The 21,116-nt window shown below is 46.2% G+C and overlaps 3 protein-coding genes across 30 annotated transcripts; 1 reads left to right on the top strand and 2 right to left on the bottom strand.

The window, feature by feature from the left end:
• Positions 1–2,230: 2,230 nt before the first annotated feature.
• Positions 2,231–3,886, top strand: LOC120704974. Its single transcript, XM_039989523.1, has one exon. It carries the CDS (start codon positions 2,972–2,974, stop codon positions 3,743–3,745), a length of 774 nt encoding a protein of 257 aa, XP_039845457.1. The 5' UTR covers positions 2,231–2,971; the 3' UTR covers positions 3,746–3,886.
• Positions 3,887–9,514: 5,628 nt separating this feature from the next.
• On the bottom strand, positions 9,515–12,705 carry LOC120702383. Of its 23 annotated transcripts, none has more exons than XR_005686386.1 (4): positions 12,029–12,705; positions 11,855–11,952; positions 11,622–11,700; positions 9,515–10,589 (listed from the first exon to the last, which is right to left on the bottom strand). XR_005686386.1 is itself a non-coding variant. In XM_039986168.1 (4 exons), the coding sequence occupies exons 1-4, from the start codon at positions 12,269–12,271 to the stop codon at positions 10,536–10,538; spliced, it is 432 nt and encodes a 143-aa protein (XP_039842102.1). In that variant the 5' UTR covers positions 12,272–12,705; the 3' UTR covers positions 9,515–10,535. The 23 variants fall into 23 exon arrangements, 5 of the variants coding, with proteins under 5 accessions (XP_039842102.1, XP_039842099.1, XP_039842100.1 ...); XR_005686388.1 differs by having other exon boundaries at positions 11,633–11,700; XM_039986168.1 differs by having other exon boundaries at positions 11,897–11,952.
• A 778-nt stretch (positions 12,706–13,483) lies between these two features.
• LOC120702382 lies at positions 13,484–20,564 on the bottom strand. 6 transcript variants are annotated; one of them, XR_005686369.1, is made up of 13 exons: positions 20,191–20,523; positions 19,985–20,050; positions 18,907–19,272; positions 18,726–18,815; positions 17,603–17,856; positions 16,947–17,035; positions 16,753–16,856; positions 16,431–16,536; positions 16,262–16,337; positions 16,051–16,162; positions 14,935–15,466; positions 14,102–14,280; positions 13,485–13,994 (listed from the first exon to the last, which is right to left on the bottom strand). XR_005686369.1 is itself a non-coding variant. In XM_039986164.1 (12 exons), exons 3-12 carry the CDS (start codon positions 19,142–19,144, stop codon positions 14,172–14,174), a joined length of 1,710 nt encoding a protein of 569 aa, XP_039842098.1. In that variant the 5' UTR covers positions 19,145–19,272; positions 19,985–20,062; positions 20,191–20,450; the 3' UTR covers positions 13,484–14,171. The 6 variants fall into 6 exon arrangements, 1 of the variants encoding a protein (XP_039842098.1); XR_005686367.1 differs by having other exon boundaries at positions 19,985–20,062; positions 20,191–20,463; XR_005686370.1 differs by having other exon boundaries at positions 13,485–14,019; positions 19,985–20,062; positions 20,191–20,455.
• Between the last annotated feature and the right edge of the window lie 552 nt (positions 20,565–21,116).

Here is a 21,116-nt window from a genome sequence, read left to right as displayed (position 1 = left end):
TGTGCACAATAGCTTCAAGCATACGAGGTAGGTTGTCATATGATGCTTCATAAGTGCCAAACCTCATCTCAAATACTTTTTGTTTAGCCCGCCAAGTCTTTGCATAGCTGATCACATACTGGAAATTATGTTCAATGTCCCTAATTATCAATGCAGACTCATAATTCATTTTGTCAAGAATCACCCCATACATCTTCTTAGCCACGAAAGTTGATGTGATATTACGATGATGTCCCACAACACCTGTCAATCTACAAGTATGTGGTGTAACAATTGAACATTCCCAGTGTGTCTTGAACTTTCCCTTGTATGCATGCACTCGCCATGTACAGTCTCTATCTGCACACCTCACCTCGTATTCTTTGCTGCTAGACTTCAGTACTCTGAATTTCTTCCTCAGAGATACAGCCCAGAGCTTCACAGCATCCTTCACATCCTCAATGGTACGATACTTTGCCCCTTATATGACCTCATTCACTCTGTATTCAAACTCCGGACATCTAATATCTTGTACCACTGGATTACCAAAACCCTCTTTGCGCCATTCACCTAACACTGGGAAGCGCTCATCGTCCTCATCGTCCGATGAGTCCCCATATTGCTCTATTATTTGTGCATCCTGGTCTTCTTTCTCCATGTCCTCCACAATTCCAGGTATCCGCTCGCCTTCATCTGCTAAACCTTGTGGTTCTGGTTCTGGTTCTGGAGCTTGCATGTTCTCTTCTTCTTTATCCTCTTCCATCTCTTCATTGCAGTCAGCTGTTGTGTGTTTTGATCCTTCACCTAAATCAGCGGTCTTCTGGTGAATCTGAATTACCATTGCGAGATGCCACCCACTTTCAAGAGCTACGTGAATGTAATGTTGCCATTCTTCCGTACTACTTATATGCGTCAACTCCCATAAATCCCCATTAGCTTCCCAGTAAGTCAAGGTATGAACCGTAAGCAAATGGGTCTTTGGATTCACATTGAACATCTTGTGAAGACATTTCTGTATGGACTCAAAACTCATCTCTAGGGGTTTATCTAGACTGCACTGTCTTCTTTCCAATGCTGATAGATTTACTCCATAGGAATCATGAGTAATTCTATAGAAGTCACTGTAATGAACTTGAAATGCCACTTTGCTCGACATATCTGGCCATACAAAGACTTCATTTTAATTAATCTAATATCTACAAATATACTATGCCTTCAATTATAACCACTAATCCGAACCCTAAATGCTTACAATAATAAAAAATACTAATCATAAAATTAAACATACAAAAAAAATCTGAAATGACAAAGTTGAGAAATATTGGTTATCTACGGTTCGGATCCAAAATCCTGCAGGGCTTCGCCGGTTTTTTTACCTCCCTCACCCCTCCTCTCTCCCTCTCCCCTCTCTGGATCTCGTGGACAGAAAATGAGGGCACAGAGAAAAGGGGCGGAGTTTTATATTTAAGGAGGGAGCCTGCCGCCCCCCTGCCGCTCCCTTCAAGGACCTCTGCACAAAATAAATTTATTTTTATTTACATATAGATCCCTACCGCCTCCCCGCCGGGCGATAGGCCCCTGCCGCCCCCTACCGGGCGGTAGGGGTACAAAACTGTAAAACCTGAAACCAAAAATATATTTCTGTAAATTTTTTTTTTTGAAAAATACAAAAAAAAAACGCCTCGGAAGCTTCCAGTTTCAGTACGCAGAGGAACCACCGCCTGGAGTCATCAGACTCGAGGTCGGCGCCGGAGGAGCTCCCGCCTCCCGCCCCGCCGCTGCCACCGCCAACTACCGGTGTACCTCCGCTCCCGGTCAGCTGATCAGGCATGCACACTCGCTTCTCATCCGAACTGTTCCTTCTCCCATCCTCCCGGACTACGCCTCCATTGTTTTGTGCGGATCGCCGGATCCCCAATGCATGAACTGACTTCTGACTTGAAACATTATTAAGGGCGTCTCATGGTGACGTAGTTGATATTTTTGTGGAAAAATGGTAGTTAATCTGAGCTGAAAAGATTATCCATTAAACCGCTGGTGCCAAACGTACCAGTTTTACTGTTTGAACGGTTCTAAAATGGGTACTGTGTCCCCAATAGAGTGAGCTTTTGTCCATTAAATTATAAGTATGCCATGTTTTTGTTACTTTTCTGTGATAGAGTAATAGGGTAGCAATGATGAAAAATATTATCATGTTTTTATCCTGGCCTGTCTCTTTGATTTCTTCTCTCTGAAAAACCTGTCTCTGAAATTATTGATCAGTTTACAAAGGGGCAGTACTCAACAAGATTTTAGACTGAAAGAAGGCTGCACACATTTGTAAGCATTACTGCAATTATTAGCTAAAGCACCATAATCCATATAATCCAACCATGCCAAGATCACACTGGTTTGTTTTGCAACAAGTATTATTGTGCATGTTCTGTTCTGTTGCATTATTTGCTTACTACTGGCATTTGAGGAACCATACACTACACACTATCCACATTTCTAACAAATTTTTCAGCTTTGCAGTTTGTATGGTTCATTCTATCCACTTCAACCTGCTAATGTTGCCTTTGGGTTTACAATTTGTCACAGAGAGCTTCTTTCACCTGCAAGTTATGTCCGAGCTTCGAAATTGGGCAGACCTCCCAGATGGCTTGCTGCACACATCATTTCTTTGTTGGGCTCGTTCCGTGACCTTCTTGCCTTTGCAGCCACCTGCCACCCGTGGCGCTCCGCCTTCTCCTCTCACCCATCCAAATCTATCTTGTACACACTCTTCCCACCTCTTCTCCTCCAGCCTAATGTCCCTTTCTGCTCCCCTCGCCCTTTACCAAATGTTGCCAGAAACACTTTTATACCCAAACGGCCATGTTATGTCGCTGATTTAGCCAGCCAAGACAAGTCACTTCTTTCTCAGATTCCTGTGCTTTCTATTGATTATGGAAACAACTGCCCACCAAGTGCTTTGGATAAATTTGCCTTTCGGGGTGCTTCCTTTGGCCATATGATCTTCTCCAGCAACAGATCCTGTTTTCTTATTGATGTGTTCACTGGTATTGATGTTTCACCTCCACTACTGCCTATTGATCAGTACACTGAGATCTACTACGGTGCTGCCCTCACAGCTCCACTAGCATCTCCAAACTCACATCTCATTGTCTCCATTGGGTCGTCCAACTTCTTTTGGCGTGTTGGTAGTAACTTTTGGTTGAAACGCTCTCCTCGCAATGGAACACTCACTAAATTTGTAGGCTTCAAAGGCCAGGTCTTTGGCATGGGTTCTGATCGTAGGCTGTTCATGGTGCACTTGACGCCCCGGATCCACTTAGAGAAAATACCAGTTTCCTGGGGTGGGAGAAATAGCATGACTAAATGGCATCTTAGCACCGCTTGGCTGGTGGCATGCGGCCACATGCTTCTCATGATCGGCTGCCAAAGTTGTTATCCAGGAACAGGAAGTGTCTTTGAAGCCTACCGTCTTGACACTTCAACTGAACCTGCAAAGTGGGTGAAAGTGGAAAAGTTGGAGAATTGGGCGATATTCATCAGCAACGACAAGAGAGTCCAGCCACTATCATGCATGAACCCAGAGAGATGGGGAGGGAGGAGCAACTGTGTATACTGCTATGATTTTGGCCATTGGGTTGTGTTTGAGTTCGGCAAAAGCAAACCGCTGCATGGAGATGACGCCAAACCTGATGTCTTTATTTTCATATGTTGTGGCAGCATGGTGCAACCTATATGGCTTGTCCCCAGTATGTTTTCTTTTTGTTCTTGACGGTTGATGATTCCGCTGTGAGAAGTTTCAATAGACTTGTCTAAACTGTTGGAACTTGGATATGTTGAATTATGTTGTGGTTTCTCTAAGATTTAATTGGAGTATGATGACTTTGTGCTTTATATCTTGACCCAGCATTCATGTTCTGGGCCAGTTTTATGCTTGCCGCTCTTGTGCCGGTGTGTATGAACTAAGTAATGGAAGCACTGCTATTTCAGATCTTGATCAGAGTGTGTGATGACTTTGAGCTTGATTTATCTTTTCAGCACTGATGTGCAAGCCAGTTTTATGCTTAAAGTTCTCAAGGTTTGAAAAGTAAAAAAAAGGTATATGCAGTTATAAAATTTATGGTCAGTTTTATTCTTGAAGTTAGTTCTCAAGGACAACTCTAGTTTGAAAGTTAAGAAACTATATCTACAGCTATAAATTTACCACATCACTCACTGTCGAAGCTACTCACACATGATGTGCCACAATCTAAATGGGTTACTGTGTTTGTCATCTCTAGACTGAACTCGAATTTTCTGAGCAACTTGAAACAATATGTACTTCCCTGGTGTCCGCTGATCAATCTCCAGGACTAATTCATGTTCATTACCTGAAGTAGAAAGTTCAAAAGGCAGGTCAAAGAAGCTAGGACACGAGGACATCTAACGTCAAATTTGCTATGATGCATAGGTTAGCAAGTGAAACGTAAATCCGAAGGATTGATTTCTGGATCAGTTATGGAACAACCGATCGAATTGTTTCTCATTTCGGCTTGCTAACCTATGCATAATCTTAAGTTCTTCCAACAAATTAGATGACCAGCGAGTCAAAATGCCCCAAAACGCATACAAATAGTATTTCCGTAATACAGGAAACAGAAGAAGAAAAAAACTGTTACAAGAGCAGTTTAGGTACTGGGCGTTGGGAACTGCTTAAGCGGAAGCATTCATCCTCCAATCCCAAAAAAAAAATAAGCGTGTTCAGAGATAGTACTGTCAGACTCTCGGTGATTTGTTTCCATCCGATCCAAATGAAAATCATTCAGTCGGTGATGATACAAGCCTGCAATGCTCGCTGCTCGGCATGGCATCGGAGAGGACACTACTGGCGGCGTTGGAGAGGAGGATCTCTGCGCCTTCCGCCATATGCGTCCACGCAACACCGTCCCCAACGTCACCGCCCTCACTCAAATTCTCCATCCAGAACGTACGGCGCCTCCGGCCACCGCGGCGATGCCGGCAACTCGCTCGGAGCGAGGTCGGAGCTGTGGGCGATGCGCCTCCTGGGCTCCTGGCCTGCCGCGAGAGATGCATCGTCCTCGCACCGCGCCCGGTGGTGCCGGTGCCGCCGCCGCCACCAGGTACCTATGCTGTCGGCTCCGCCTCTTTCTGGCCTCCCTGGCCACCTCCTGCTCACCGGCGGGTGGCGCTGGCCGCCGTTCGCCGGCGCAGGGGGTGGACGCTATCTGATTTACCGTCCGGGGTGGACGGTATTTCATTTACCGTCCACCCCCTGGGCGCCTCAAAGCCGTCCGATTTAGATCCTGCGGTCGGGATTAAACAGGGGAGCCTCCACGCAAACGTTATTTCTCGAACCAGCAGGCAACAGCCGATGCAAGCGTGATGCCAGAGGCGCGCCATGGCCGGCCGGAAGCCACCGGCGACGGCGACGGCGACGGCGAGGCACGGATGCCGGCACTTTCCGGCGAACCGCGTCGTCGGGAACCACAATTATGTTCTCTCAGGTCTCCCGTCCCGCTGCCGCGACGTTTGCAGAAGCCTGCGCACCATGAGCGAGCCGTGGAGCAGGCGTTCTTCACCATCGAGGGCAAGAGAGAATTTTCACGTTTATTTCCAATGGCAACCAATTAATGCAAATTCCACGAAATTTCCAATGGCAACCAATCAATCCTCTTCACGACGATTTCACACCAGGAATCAGCTCTGAAGCAGAGCGTGGTCAAGAAAAGCTTAAATTCCACGCGATGCGACGGCGACGCGACCCACCTAAAGCTTGCCACTCGTGGTCACCTCACCAACTCTCGCTGTGACTGTGAGGGCTTCGCGTCCGGCGGCGGCCGTCCGACGTCGAAACGACGACGCCGCGGCGCGCCACGCAGAGCAACCATGATTGCGCCGCCCTGCACCACCCACGCCGTGCCTTCCGGGCTACAATGCTCGCACGGCGAAGGGTTTTTGCCGCCGTCGCGTCTGACGGGGCTGCAGGGATCTCCGCTCCTCTTCCAGGCTGGTAGTGCCGCTCGCCGTCGTGCGCCGCCGCGGCCAGAGCATGGGCAGTTGCCGTCCAGGGGTGGACGGTATTTCATTTACCGTCCACCCGGGTAGCCGGATGCCGTCCAATCCAGATCCAACGGTCAATATTAAGCACGGTCGGGCCGGGTACCCCGCGCGCCCGCCGCGGTTAAACTGGTTGCGCGCCGCGCGCCGCCGCCGGTTTGCGGAGGAAACGAACTGCACCGCCGGAATCCACCGCTGTTAGGAGAGCGAGCTAGATCCATGGCAAGGATCGGATCGAGATGTCTGTATGTTCTGAACATCTCAACTCTGAACCGAGTTGCAGTGCAAGCAGCCCAATGACGCTGGCCGTCGAGGAGCTAGCAGGGGCTCGCGTCACCCTGGCCTCAACAAGAGCACGCGTGGAAGCCAGACAGCCATGGTGGCCCTGGCTAATTGCTTCTTGCGCCAACAGCTAGCTAGCTGCTCCATTTCTAAGCTACTTGGTGTACGTCCTTCTGATTCAGTGAGTTTTTAAGCTGAATCTGACATGCGGCTAATTGCTTGCATCAACAGCCTCCGGCCACCGCGGCGACGCTGGCAACTCGCTCGGAGCCGTGGGCGATGCGCCTCCTGGCCTGCCGCGAGCGATGAATCGCACCGCGCCTGGTGGTGCCGGTGCCGCCGCCGCGCCCGTACCTTTGCTGTCGGCTCCGCCTCTTGCTGGCCTCCCTCGCCGCCTCCAGCTCACCGGCGGGTGGCGCTGGCCGCCGTTCGCCGGCACAGGGGGTGGACGCTGTCTGATTTACCGTCCGGGGTGGACGGTATTTCATTTACCGTCCACCCCCTGGGCACCTCAAACACGACACGAACCAGCAGGCAACAGCCGATGCAAGCGTAAGGTGATGCCAGAGGCGCGCCATGGCCGGCCGGAAGCCACCGGCGACGGCGACGGCGACGGCGACGCCGAGGCACGGCTGCCGGCGCTGTCCGGCGAACCGCGTCGTCGGGGACCACAATTATTATATTCTCTCAGGTCTCCCGTCCCGCTGCCGCGACGTGTGCAGAAGCCTGCGCACCATGAGCGAGCCGAGGTGCAGGCGCTCTTCACCATCGAGGGCAAGAGAGAATGTATGAATGCTAAAGCTTGGCACCTTTAGAGCGAGGACACGTACGATCGCTACTGCTTGCTCTTGATTTTCTCTGACATGTGTTCTATGTTCACCGCCAGCAGGACGATTCATGTCTCTGAAGTCTGAACTGAAGATTGGGTGGTTGAGCTGCGGGGAAACGAGAATCATCAGTTGGTTCAGCTGTTCTGTATGTGAAACCCGTCTGATTCGTGGAGCGCACTCGACTTGTGTGATGCCGCCGATGTTAGTGCTCATGACTTGCACACCTTCTTCCTCCCAGAACATGCTGTCGATCTAACCGACGAACTCCTATATCTGCCCTCCTACCTCACATATATACTTCTACACCATTTACACGGCTTGTGACTGGAATTGATCATGAGCGCTATCTATGCCTTCCCGATGCTACTTCACTAAACTCATCATGTGGTCTTGCCAAATGAGTTGAGATCTAAGAGGGAACTGACATGCGTCTTTACCAAGATTATAGAGAACTTCCCCATATGCCCCAAAGCTAGCTCTGTTCGTGTCATAGGCTATGCAGTCAAAAGAGATGCGCAGTTTGGATAGGATCAGTGACCATTCATCCTCATTCCTCGTGATTGTAGTTGGTCGCCGGGGCTATGTCCATCCCACTTACACCACGCTATACAGGGACAAAAGCGAGCTGTAAATAGTGGTGGGGTGGCAGGCTCTTTCTTATTGCAGATCTGAGTCTTTCGCTTTGAAAAATAGTGCAGAACAGTGACTCTCACTAATTTTGTACAGATCCCGATGATGATTCACATCTCCACCTTGACGCTATGGATTTCAAAATGAGTTAAAGATGTGTTTACTGTTATAGTCCAACAGTCACCATGTACATGACAAAAGAGATACACTAGCACATCAACATCTCGACAAACATCCCGCGCATGTGGTCATGTTTCCCCACATTTCGCTTTTAATTATACGCACTGCTAGAGCTGCTCCAAGCTGTTACGCATGTCCGCATAAACATATTCACTGAAACTTGACAGACCTTGCAGTCTCTGATGACATACATAGAGTCACAAAAGCAGAGGACAGATAGCAAGAATCAATCCGTCACGCATCCACACCATGCGTAGATCCTCTGCACGATTTTACACCTGACTTGGAGTGGCAACATGGTCAAGAAAAGCTTTGCCGCTCCTGGTCACCTCACCACCGTCCGCGCCGCCTCGCTGTGACTGTGAGGGCGCCGGCGGCGGCCGACGTCGAAACGACGACGCCGCGGCGCGCGTGGAGCAGCCATGGTTGCGCCGCCCACGCCGTGCCTGCCGGGCGACAATGCTCGCACGGCGAAGGGTGTCTTCCACCGCCGCCGCCTCTGACGGGGCTGCAGGGATCTCCGCACCTCTTCCTGGCTGGTGGTGGCGCTCGCCGTCGTGCGCCGCCGCGGCCAGAGCATGGACAGTTGCCGTCTAGGGGTGGATGGTATTTCATTTACCGTCCACCCGGGTAGCCGGATGCCGTCCAATCCAGATCCAACGGTTATTATTAAGCGCGGTCGGGCTGGGCACCCCCAATAAGGCGCGCGCCCGCCGCGGTTAAGCTGGTTGCGCGCCGTCGTCGGGGACAGCCGCCGCCGTACCCGAGGAAGACGGGCGCCGCCGCCGATTGCGGAGGAAAGGAACTGCACCGCCGGAATCCGACGCTGTCAGGAGCGCGAGCTAGCTCTGTGGCAAGGCCGCACGGAGCGAGATGTCTGTCTGTTCTGAACATCTCAACTCTGAACCGAGTTGCAGTGCAAGCAGCCCAATGACGCCGGCGACCGAGGACCTAGAAGAGGCTCGCGTCACCCTGGCCTCAAGAGCACGCGTGCAAGCCAGACAGCCATGGTGGCCCTGCCTAATAGTAATTGCTCGCGCCAACAGCTAGCTGCTCCATTTCTAAGCTACTAGGAGGTGCCATTTTGATTCAGCGAGTTTTTAAGCTGAATCTGACATGCGGCTAACTGCTTGCGCCAACAGCACCGCAACTGTCCATGGAGGGATGGATTCATGGTCCCCTTGCTTAGACAGTAAATATCACTGCTCACGAGTTACATATTTTAGAATCACACATACCCTATTGCTTAGACAGTTAATATCACTGCTCATGGGTTATGTATTTCAGAATCTTACATTGTCTGTTTACTGATCTGACCTAAACAGTTATGGTTTCTCTCTCCTGTCTCTTTATGTAGTCCGTGAACGCTCTTCTGTTTGAGTGTTTTCAGTTGGTCGTAGAGCTATGACAATTGTTCTTTAAATTCAAAAAAATGATAATTGTTCTTTTCACTAAACTAGTTGAATGCCCGTGCGTTGCTACGGGTGATAAAAGATTTTTTTGTACGATACACAAATAAGCAATATATGAAGTCACATATATCATGATATACAAGAATGAAATTTTTGCAAGTTTGATGTGTAACCAGCTAGAGAAATAGTATTGATCATGCTCGATTCCATACATTCATCTATATCAATGCACATACAGGAATTCAAGTAGTTCTGTGCCATACCTTGCTACAGACAAAACAAATTCCCCAGTTAACATTATTGTTAGCACTTCGGAGTTCTCTTTATTTCCTTTTTCATGCGGCTAACAAACTGCCTGAATGGAGCTCTGCCCGATGCCCGCCTGTTTGGACTTGCCCTGTTGGCTGTCGAACCAGAAGGACAAGCTGTCGAGCTGGCACGTCGAAGCTTGGAGATGAATTATTGACCTATTGACAGATGAATAGACCGCACATTCCTTGAGATATTTGATAAATGAAAACTGATGTTTGCCTTGCCCAGAAAGATAGAAACAATATATGATTTGATCATGAAACTCTAAGGGCACACAACGCATTAACTTCAAGAAATAATTGAGGATCACAGAAAGAGGAAAAAGAAACCAAAGGTTCACCTAACAATTTAGTTTCTGAAAGTTTTGAACAATTGTATCAGACAATGTTCTCAAACTGCTTGTTTGTTGTTTTCGAATATTAGAGATTCTCTTATCCCAAAAAAAAAAAGAGGAAAGTGGAAATACAATTCTACATATTCTCAAAGGATTTAGCATTTATTTTGCTTTGCAACTGATCTAACACTATTCAGTGTAGGCAAATAATACATTACATTTACCATGAAAATACTGAGCTTGTCTATCGATATCTAAAACTCAAAAGAATCGTGCTTAAAAAGCACCCAGATAAACAGAGTGACTGACGTTATCCTTGACAAGCTCTATCTACTTGATATATGTTTCAAGATGTGAGTTGTAGGTTCTAATAACTCATTGACAAGCTCTTGCTTCTATTCAAACATGGATGTAACTATATTATCAAAAAAAGGGATGCCTCAACACCAACAAAATTCCAAACCTTCTAGCAGATCAAGTGCAATAGAACTTTGAACCGGCTCCAATTCCAAGAAACTTTTTCATTCACATCAACCATAGCAAGGTAAAATCCATTGCCATATTGCAACCATTTCTTTCCTATATAGATGGTCGCAAAAAAAACTCATTAGTAGGCCATATTGATCAATATTATTTTCTGGCCAGTAGTCAATATCAGTAGCATACAAAAATCAAGGTATACTATGTTGCACTTCAAAAATAGTTGCATCTTGCATAAAAAATATACCATCAGTCTGTAACTTCAGCCAACTCATATAACTTGAAAAATGTACAGAATAAAAAGGCATCATAGTGAGCCGAATGCCTCCTGCAGAAAACCTTCTGCAGTGACTGTCCCAAAATAGCACCAGGTAGCAAATGAGTATCTATATAGTGTATTTGAAGTAGTTTTTTCATTTGTCTTCATAGAAACAACACTTGTCCCAAAAGAGCACCAGGATATTTGCATTGCTGTGCAGAAAAACAACAGTTCTCCAATTCACTTTAGCAATTGGTACAGAATATCCTAGTTTTCAATGAATATCTCAAATTAATCTATAGAGGAAAAAATTATACAAACCACAATCTGAAACTGAAGGATTATTTTGTTCTTTCAACAAGCTAATGTCAAAGAGATCAATATGATAACACGAACCGACTGAGATTTGTTAGTTGCACACTCATCTTGTGTCAGAGCACTGAACCACAACTCATGAACAAGGAAAAATTCCATCATCCCTTGACACCTCTCTGATATCATCCTCTTTTCCTACCCTGTTTATGACCTCCTTTATCTCATTCCTGGAAGTCCACAGTGCTACTAAACATGTAATACACCTTTTTACAAATTATGACAGAGAAAAATATTACCGGAGAATAGTATCCTATTATAAACATTCTATCGAACACCTGGTGGGTAGACTGTGACATTGGGGACCAGGAGGATGGTGTTACGGGGAATCTTCACTCTAGCAAGTGCACACCAATTCCGGCAACAAACGTGGTGTGCATTCAGTAATCTACACGCTAAAGGAGAGGATGCAAGAGGTTACATTAGGAATGCTCGTGCTTGAACAGAGATGCAAGACTGTGGCAGGTTAGAGGGAATCGCAGGCTAATAAAATTACTCACGAGTTCTTCACCTTGCATATCTTGTCCTTGCGGCAGCGGCAGCAGTTGGGCTCGCGCCACTTCGTCTTCTCTGACGGATCTGAAGGACAAAACAAATCGGAAAGAGGAAGCTGGTAAAGGGAGAGAAGCAAATGGAGGGGAAGTGCTCGAGATATGAAGGGGACATGACATCCTCTTGGTGTTTCGATATTTCAAGAGACCAATCAATACCCAAACTAATTTGATTATATCACCTCTCATCGACTGAGTTTGTACTCAAGGAGCAAATTCATCACCTCTCTGGAGCCATTTGGCGGCCACTGCGAGGGCGGAGGAGAGGCGCCCCGCTTGGCTGACAAATCAAATCCGGCATGACTCACCAAGGGCAAGAGGAAGAAGAATCAGCGAGGAAATCGAGGGAGACTCACCAAAGGGAACGGGCGGGACGAGCAGCCACCGGGCGAAGTCGAGGTGCAGTGGAGGGTGAGGCGCCGCTGGTGCGGCGTGGTGGAGCGTGAGGGCGCCGGAGGGGAGGGAGGCGTCCTGCCCCGGTCAGCCAAGCAGAGGCGGCGGCAGCGCGCCGTCGAGCACGCGATCCGGTGAGGGCACGGAAGGCGTGGCGGGCGGCACCGAGCGGCGATGCGAAGTCGGCGAGGAGGCGCGGCCGTCATGCCGGACCGGGGCGGGGTGACGTCGGAGCAGAGCGCCAGGACGGCCTCGGCGGAGCGAGGAGGGACGCGCGGGTCGGCTCGCCGTGTCTCAGATCAAAGGCCGCCACACCGGGTCTCCGGCGGGCCGGCGTGAGCGTGGGGCCGAGGAGCGCGGGCGCCGAGAAGAGCTGGCGGAGGAGGAGGGGCGCGCGGGACAGCTCGCCGTGTCCCTGGTCAAGGGCCGCCACACCGGGTCTCCGGCGGGCTGGCATGAGCGTGGGGCCGAGGAGCGCGGGCCGGCGGAGCGTCGGCGCCGAGAAGAGCTGGCGGAGGAGGAGGAGCGCACGGGTCAGCTCGTCGTGTCCCAGCCTCCCAGGTCAAGGGCCGCCGGTGCGAGAGCGGGGCGGCGGAGCTGCAGAGCGAGAGCGTGGCGGAGGAACCGTCGAAAGGCGTGGGGGCGGCATGGTTAACCTTACCGGTGGGAACCGGTCCGGTTTGACCGGTAACCGGTCAAACCGGTCCGGACCGGTTCCGGTTCCGACCGGTTCCCAACCGGTCCAAATTCAAATTTTGAATTTGAATTCAAAAAAATGAAAAATTCTCAAAAAATTCCTAAAAATATTTCAAGGTGTGATGAATCTAATGGTGTCAAATTTTCTCAAAAATTCGTTCATTTAGTATGGTTTGCGGAATTTATAAGTTAAATAAAAAAAACGTGCATACGAAAGTATACAAATACAATGTAAAAGTAGTATAAAAAAGAGTTGGAGGGTTCATTTAGACTAAAATATGTTGTACAAATATTTATTTAGTATACTTTGTGGGCATTTGAATTTAAAAAAAAAGAAAAAAATTTGAATTTGACCTGTACCAGTCAAACCGGCCGGTTACCATCCAAACCGGCCGGTATACCGGCCAAACCGGCCGGTATACCGGTCTAACCGACCGGCATACCGATCGGAACCGGTTGAACGGGGAAGTTTGAATTCAAATTTGAATTCCACCGGTTCCGACCGGTAACCGGCCAAACCGGACCGGTATACCGGAACCGGAGGCCGGCGGTTACCGGTCACCGGTCGGATACGTGAACCCTGGGGGGCGGACCGGGAAGGAGGGACCAAGAGAGACGGGGATGCCGTTTTTTTTTTAGCGTGGGCAGACTCACGGGGGAGCGGATTCAGCCGAGTTCTTTTTTAGGTAGTAGGAGATTTATTAGTAATAAAGAACTTTGTGATTTTAGAAGCACTTTCATTAGCAATGAATACTAAAGCTTTCCTGGTGAAAGCAACATTTAGGCTCTAGAATAACATATTCAGGTCCAACCAGTTAGCCACCTTTTGAACTCCTGCATTTCTTGGCGAAAGCAGCATTTAGGCTCTAGAATAACATATTTCATGCCCAACCAGTCAGCCAACACTCACTCTGTTCGCTGGGCTGGAGCTGGTGGCTAGAGTGGTATGAGAGAAAAATACTGTTGACCGGCTGATGGCTGGAAGCTGGTGCTGGAGCAGTATGAGAGGAAAACACTGTTGGGCTGGAGGCTGCTGGAGCTGCCGAACAGAGTGACTATTTGATTTTTGATATCAAAGATCTTCAATTAAAGATTCATTTGCTTCAATAACATTTGTCTGGTGGCCCTATGGTAGCTTTCTAAAACTTGTGTTTGCTACTTGCCACTGGTCCACATTAGGGGGTATTTGATGCTACTTTGCTTCACTGGGATAAATGAGTGACCCCCCGAGATCTGCATGGTATATCAAAAGAGAAACCTGAGATGAAAAAAAGAGTGAAGAACTAGAGTTATACATGAAAAAACCAGAAATAAAAAAGACGGAGAAACCAGAGTTATACATGAGAGACGCAGATGCGCTGAAACCAAAGAGCTCCAAAAATTTTGAGCAAGTCTTTAACGATGCAATGCCTAGTTAGCTTGCAGGGGTGAATCTACTGGGACTCGCCATCTTCGTACAGCTTTCTTGAGTGTCTCAGCTTGTTCGTGAACTTTTGCTCCTTCCTCCTCTACCCAAGTCCTGACACAAATCAGTATCAGTTTCCTTTTACCACAAGAGGACCAAGGGTGCCAGTTATGTTAGTTTGAACTTAAATGCTCCATGCTACCAAGGCTAAATAAATGTTATATAGTTGGTACACATAAGTGAGAACACATTTTAGATAAAATCAATGGCACTGAAGGTCACTGATCATGTTGAGCAATCCTTCAAGAATACTGGTGTTGGTGCTAGGGGTATTATTTTCCGCATTGAAAGTGCATCATGCCACCCTTATATCCAAATAGCATATCTATAGTTTTTGTTTCAGATTCTGTATACCTGCTTATCTATTATTGAGTTTTTAATTAAAATTAGAATCCCAAGAATAAGAATTGGGAAATTTCTAAAAATCGCAGTTATGCATTCATTGGCAGTATAACCATTGATCAGCCAAATAAGCTTAGCTTGGCTTTCCAACCTAGTGGCATCTCAACGCAGCAACAAAAAGCTGATTCTAAGGGAGTTGCAGGTTCGCAACCCAGTCAAGCATGGCCAAGTGTAAAATCAGTTGTCTACCCCTACCTAGTATTCATGCATGTTTCCTAAGTGTTCGAAACATATAAGCACATCACAAGTGTAAATATGCTGAAACATGTGATAATCAGAAAAGGACAGGTCGTATAGAAGACAAACCTTAGCATTGTAAGGGCTTCCTTTTCACCTTCAAGACGTGATTTAGCTTCATTGACAGCTTGATGCTTGCCGGTTATATCCGACAACAGGTTTTCCAAAGTCTGCTGATCAGCCATGACCTTTGCATTCTCAGTTGCCAGTCTATCATACATGCCATCAATTTCTGACCTTAGATTTATGAGTTCTTGATTCTGGCACTCTAAAGCTGCTTTTTCTTTCGACAAGTCTTCTAGTTCTCTTTCTCTGCCTATCCTCTCATTTGCAAGCTCATGCAACACATGTTGAAGATCCTTGTCAACTTCGAAAGCTCGTTGTTGCTCCTTTTTCATCTTCTCCTCCCATTGTTGTCGTATATCTCCTCTACTAATTAATTCTTCCATTATTTCAGCTATGGCAGAAAGATGGGCTTGATTTTCTGCTTCTAATCTGTTTAACTCATCCCGAATTGCCTCCTCCATTCTACCACTGGTCAATGCAGCAGCTGCTTGTGCTTTTGTTACAGGTTTCAGTGGTTGAAGGCGTCTTGTATTTCCTATTATATCCCATGATCGTGAAGGAAATTAGTAAGCACACTGAAACAGGGAATAGCTGATCTTCTCAAATATCAATTGATGTAGATTGTAAATGAGAGTCACAAGTTGACACTTGACAGAATACAGAACACAGTAAGACGCAGTATGAGCAAAATATCTAGTACTAGGTAAGTTCATATACATGTCCAAGCCAGATAAGATTCTTTTTTCTAAAAGAGTAATTAAAACTAACCAAAAATAGCTAGCATGGTTTTACAACTATCACGCAGAAAAATGCACATTTGTGTGTTGAAGCAAACACCTGAACATAGATGGCAAACCCAATGCAATATAAAATGGTAAATATTTAAAAAAAAGTTCCCAGTACTACAATTCAATCAGTTAGAGAGATGAAATTGAAACATAACTCAAAATCACCACTAACATATGCCAAAACAAGTTGTTCCTAATCACCATTGTGATCACTGATCAATCAAAATGCTAAAATAGTCTTCGGCAAGTAAGTTGCAGAAAACCACTCCTAAACAAATTAAAGATCTTGCAAACCACTGAAGAGACCAAAAAGAATATTAACAGATCATACCGAAAACTTTGCTGATGATGTTGTTCTCACCAGCCATCAGCTCTATGAGCATGGATGGAGACACATCTGGGCAATCACTAAAATGCAAAATGCGAACATTTTGATTCAGCATCTGGACAGTAACCAGAGTCAGGATTCACCAAAAAAAATGAAAGAAAAGCATCTAACTGAAACTGCAGCACAAAAATAACAAGATAAAGCATACGTTTACCTTTTGGTCTATTCCCAATGCACGTGGATGTTCCACAAGCACTTTCCAGTTGACAAGATCAAAACGAGAGAGATAACTACAGCCACAACAACAAACATAGAAATGAGAATAACATTACAACTATAAAAAAACAGTGAAAACCATCATTTTACATATGTTAGGTTTGTACCTCTCAGGCAGGAATAAAGAATTTCCCTGACAACTAGGAGAACCACTTGTCGAAGTTTCCAAGGAGTTTGATAGTTTACTCAGTACAATACCAGATTCTCCTAAAGCTTTCCATTAGCGATGCAGAAAAATAGATTACAGTGTCAGTGCTGAACTCCAATGGAGGCTAGTGCTAAGGGAAAAGGAAATACATAATTTCGTAAAAGTGGCGCTACATGTTACACTGGCAAATGCAGTGTGGAATGACTAAATAGTGAAGCTTGTCTCTAGGACAAAAAATAATTTTCTTGGCATAATGCCATACAATAAACAGTGGCACTTACATTGGATGTACAAGAAATCAGGGTCATCAACATTTACGTCATCAAAGGCACTTTGGATTGAGCCAGAAGTTAATTTATTAGGAACAATTCTTTGCATCCTTGTCCTACAAATTGCAAAAATGTATAATCAAGAAACTAATAATCAAATGCCATACAGGTTTACAGATTTTTTTAATACTGTCTTGCCTCATTACCTCTCAAACTTTGAGCACAACTTAACGAACCATCTTGCAAATTCCCTCCGAGTACAAAAATCACTGGGGCTAACATCTTTCTCAATTATCTGTGAAGGCACAGTATATGAGCTAAACATAATTAGAACTATGCTTAACTAACAAAAAGGTCTTCCAGAAGAAAATTGTATAATAAGTCAACAGACAGAACTTGCATCATACGTAATGTACAGGAAACAGCACAACCGATGAAACAAGCATACATAGTATTAAGCATATACCACTTCTAACAGCCATGCATTGTGTGTCCAAACAACTTTTAAGCAATTGTGCTAGTTGACTTTTATGCAATCACTAGTAAGAAATTCCACACAAATGGTCTAAGAAACTGAATGGTCATACATACCAAAGAAAAGGATCAATGGTCAGAATTAGAAAATCCAAGGACACAGGGAAGAAAAATTTTCCACATCAAACATTACATCAATTCAAAAGTTAACAAAAAGACAGTTTCCACAGTAGTGGCTGGTAAGCTTTTAAGGAATATAAAATGTAAGAGAGTAGCAGTTTATGCGCAAAACAAGTCATACTGAAATGCTTCCACAAATATAGAATACCACATAAGGTTGAGATCTACCAAGCTAAATCATGGTTGGCCATAGCTCAAAATTAAGTACCTGTAGCTTCTTCAATATAGAGAAAGCCTCCTCATGTACAGGATCTATAGGAGCTCTAAATAAAAAATGGCTGGGAACAGATGTATTATTTTGCATTGAATCATCAATAACTGCTTCAGCCTTATCATCTGGTGCTGTGCTGAAAACTCCATCAGGTTCTCTGTCACTTGTATCCTCATTAGGTGTCTCTGCTGACTCTGGTGACAATTTCTCTTGAACATAATGCAATGGGGCAACTATGAGTTGCTGTAAACCTGAAAATCAGCAGGATTCCACCATTCATTTTGTTCTTTTTACACAAAAGTTGGCAATTGTGTTTCCAAATAGAACTCAATATCTTCGACACAGAAACAGAGTATTCTAAAACTGTAAATTCACAAGAAAGAAAGAAAAAACTACCACCATAGATAAACTACCACCATAGATGACAACAATCTAATTTAGCATAAAGTGAATCTATTAAAAAATAAACAGTTTTCATCAAGCGAGTGCGCATTATGTTAGATTTATCAGCACAGATTTCATGTTTGTTATTTGTTTCAGATCGCAGTTAATGATTTCACACAGGTAATTCAGCCAGTTTCAGAGAAGGATTGGGCTTTTGAATGTAATTCACACAGGTGTGGACACACCAACGACCAAAGTTGTCCTAGGAATATGAACCCTGGTGGATAGTCTTATCGTATAATTTACATGAGTCTGTTCACATATCCTCTTGGTAAATGGTAATTGGAATCAGCTGCTGTGGATGTTTCTTGCTCTGTCATAGATGTATCCCACTACAAAATCTAACTAGTGATTCCATTACACACTTGTAAACCTATTTTTCAGTACAAGGATTCAGCAGGAAGAGGATTATACCATGAGAGATGTACAGAGCTCAAGCTGCTCCAGATATAGAACATGGATTCTGGCATTGCAAGAGGGTTGGGTAATACCGAATGTCATCAGTTTCGGTACTTGGTTAGACAAAAAACACAATACAAGCAAAAGTATTGCATACTTCAGAAAATCTATAGACGAAGCATATGAGCAAGAGCAACAACATTAAGCTGAAATTTCAGGGTCACATGGACGCAAATAGGGGAATCAGCAGTGGAGACCACGAATGGTATCAACTCACAGTTCCTGGACGATGGGTACTGCCATGCCAGCCCGGCCAAGGCGATCGCTGCAGAAGCTCCCAGCCCAACAGGGACAGCTATCCCAAACCCTACAAATCCACAACAATCCCCGCGGTTAGAAAAGTAGATCCGCTCGAAGGTGGAATACTTCACCATCTGCTTGTCCGGAAACTAGTTTACCAGTCTTTCTCTGCCCCTGTTCCACTGGCTTCTCGTGCTCGGGGACCCACCAGCCGCCGACCCCGTCGCTGGATTCGCTGGCGGCAGGAGCCCAGCTGCTGCCGGCAGGAGCCCAGCTGCTGCCGGCAGCAGCTACTTTGGCGGACCTGCTGCGGCGGAGGCGAGGCCGGAGCTGGGGGAGGGGAGGGGCGTCAAGCCACGGTGGGGAGAGGCAGAGTATGTAGGGGGCAATGGCCATGGTAGGGAGGAATCGAGGCTGCTAGGGTTTTGGGAGTCGCGGTTTTGGGCACCTCAAGTTCTTTTTTGAGGCTAGTAGCCTGCTAGCCTCGTCAGGCATTCAGACATGACCCCCCTTGCCCGGCCATCCTGCAATAACAAAAAAACAATAATCTTAATTAGTTACATAATATGAAAGAAACTTCTCAAGAATTGAACTAAAACTCAAGTACAGGCATTCCAGTGAATTTCGGATGGTGTTGTATATCTTTGCACATTGACCTGTGCTTTTCAGGATATGGCTGCACATTCTACCTCTGACTTTGGCAGAGCTGAAAATTAGCTATTGCTAAGTACAGGCAGGCAGCGCCAAAGCACCAGGGCCTTGGTTCGATGGGCACCTCACCAGCCGTGGCCACACGCCCAAACCGAGGCCTTCGCCCCTGCCCCTGACGGTAATCACAGCGGCGCGGCACTGAGGGGCAGTAGCAGCACAGCGGCGAATCCATCCATCTCCGAATGGATCTAGCTGCCCCGGCTGCCAAAGCACAGCTCCCAACACCACGGTAGTCCTCCACTCCGACCAATACGCCATGCAGGGGTGGGGCCTAGGATTTGGGATGTGGGTATTCGGAGTTTCAAAGGGTGCAAAAGTTGTTTTTTTTGACAGCCAAAAGTACAGATCGATAGCAAATAATTGAGCACCGACAACATAAATTGTTCATAACTTGAAATTGTTCAACCTATACTCTTATATTAGATAATAGTTGTACTAAATGATCAACATATCAAGGTGAGAACATCTGAATTAAAATGAGGATAAAATCATAAAACAGAAAACGATATTGATAAGGATGCTTACAAATTACAAGACAACTTTCCAAGAAAGATCTCAAATCAGTAGTAGCACTGCCACTCTTCCTCCTTTCTATGGTTCAGACTTGCAAAACAATCAGTCAAGTTTCAAAATATTTTTTCTCACTGCTTCGCTCTGAATTTTTCACAAATTTCGTAAATTGCAATGACAGCCTTAAAAAATATGGACAAATTTCTCAGTCCTCAGCTCACCTCGATGGTTAAGGGCTGGGTTGCCCCTTGCGCTCAGGGCGCTCGCTGGCACCTGGAGGAGCGACGGAGCCGCGCCTGCGGGCAGCCGGCTGCCGGAACGCCGCCCGCCGCTGCTCAGGCTTGGCTGCCTGGCCACCGTGCGCCAGCAGCGGGTGGTGCGGTCGTGCCTCGTGCGGACCGGGCCCTCGCCGCCGCCCGCTGGTGGCCTAGCCGCGCCGCCGCCGCCGCCTAGGCCTAGCGTTTGGTTGCCTGGCTGTGATTCGGGAGGGGGAGGGGGAGAGGGAGAGGCATCTTCCGTGCGCGATAGGAATCGCCGGAAACGCACAGCCCGTCGCGGCCCATCCACCAAAATCCGACCGAATACCAAGCAACGCACGCTGCATCACGTCACGCACGAGGACAAGACCGCCAATGTGTGGTCCACTGCTACTTCTTTTTATTATTATATTATATTTGTCGATGATTCATTTTTTGCTAAATATTTGTGATCCAATAGGTTCGTGATATCATAGAGTTTAGCTACTAGTTTCAACATCTTTTCAAGCTTAGTTCAATAATCCTAATAACAAGTTCAACATCTTATATGAAAATGTTAAAACATACATCCAATTTGTTGAAAATATATTCAAAATGTCTAAGCATACATTTCAAATGTTGATATTTTAAAAACATTAAAAATATCTCTATTGGATTTTTTTGTGTTCTATAAATTATAAATAGCATCATGTTCAAACGGCATCCAAAAACACATTTACAGTTTGAAAAAAAAAATCAAAGCCAAAGGAATCCCGTCCAACCAATCATCCACCGAAGCCGACCTCACGCTGACTCTTCACTCCACAAACTACAGTGAACCAGCGCTCTCTCTCTCCTGCTTTAATCCCATCCGTTCATCTTCCTCTAACATACAGATTTCAAATAGTAGA

This window comes from Panicum virgatum, chromosome 4K (genome assembly GCF_016808335.1).
Source record: "Panicum virgatum strain AP13 chromosome 4K, P.virgatum_v5, whole genome shotgun sequence".
Taxonomy (NCBI): Eukaryota; Viridiplantae; Streptophyta; class Magnoliopsida; order Poales; family Poaceae; genus Panicum; species Panicum virgatum.
Note: the sequence above shows the minus strand (reverse complement) of the source record. Positions and strands in the feature narration are given on the sequence as shown.

What these genes read in the sequence shown, in the direction of transcription:
- LOC120704974 (XM_039989523.1), top strand. Translation starts at nt 2,972, where the DNA reads ATGATCTTCTCCAGCAACAGATCCTGTTTTCTTATTGATGTGTTCACT.
- LOC120702383 (XM_039986165.1), bottom strand. Translation starts at nt 12,271, where the DNA reads ATGACGGCCGCGCCTCCTCGCCGACTTCGCATCGCCGCTCGGTGCCGC. An exon ending in CGCCAAATGGCTCCAGAGAG is followed by an intron (nt 11,701 to 11,896) that starts GTGATGAATTTG and finishes TTTGTCCTTCAG; the next exon opens with ATCCGTCAGAGAAGACGAAG. An exon ending in ATATGCAAGGTGAAGAACTC is followed by an intron (nt 9,832 to 11,621) that starts GTGAGTAATTTT and finishes ATCTGTCAATAG; the next exon opens with GTCAATAATTCATCTCCAAG.
- LOC120702382 (XM_039986164.1), bottom strand. Translation starts at nt 19,144, where the DNA reads ATGGCCATTGCCCCCTACATACTCTGCCTCTCCCCACCGTGGCTTGAC. An exon ending in GTACCCATCGTCCAGGAACT is followed by an intron (nt 17,857 to 18,725) that starts GTGAGTTGATAC and finishes GCTGATTTTCAG; the next exon opens with GTTTACAGCAACTCATAGTT. An exon ending in CATTGGGAATAGACCAAAAG is followed by an intron (nt 16,163 to 16,261) that starts GTAAACGTATGC and finishes GTTACTGTCCAG; the next exon opens with ATGCTGAATCAAAATGTTCG.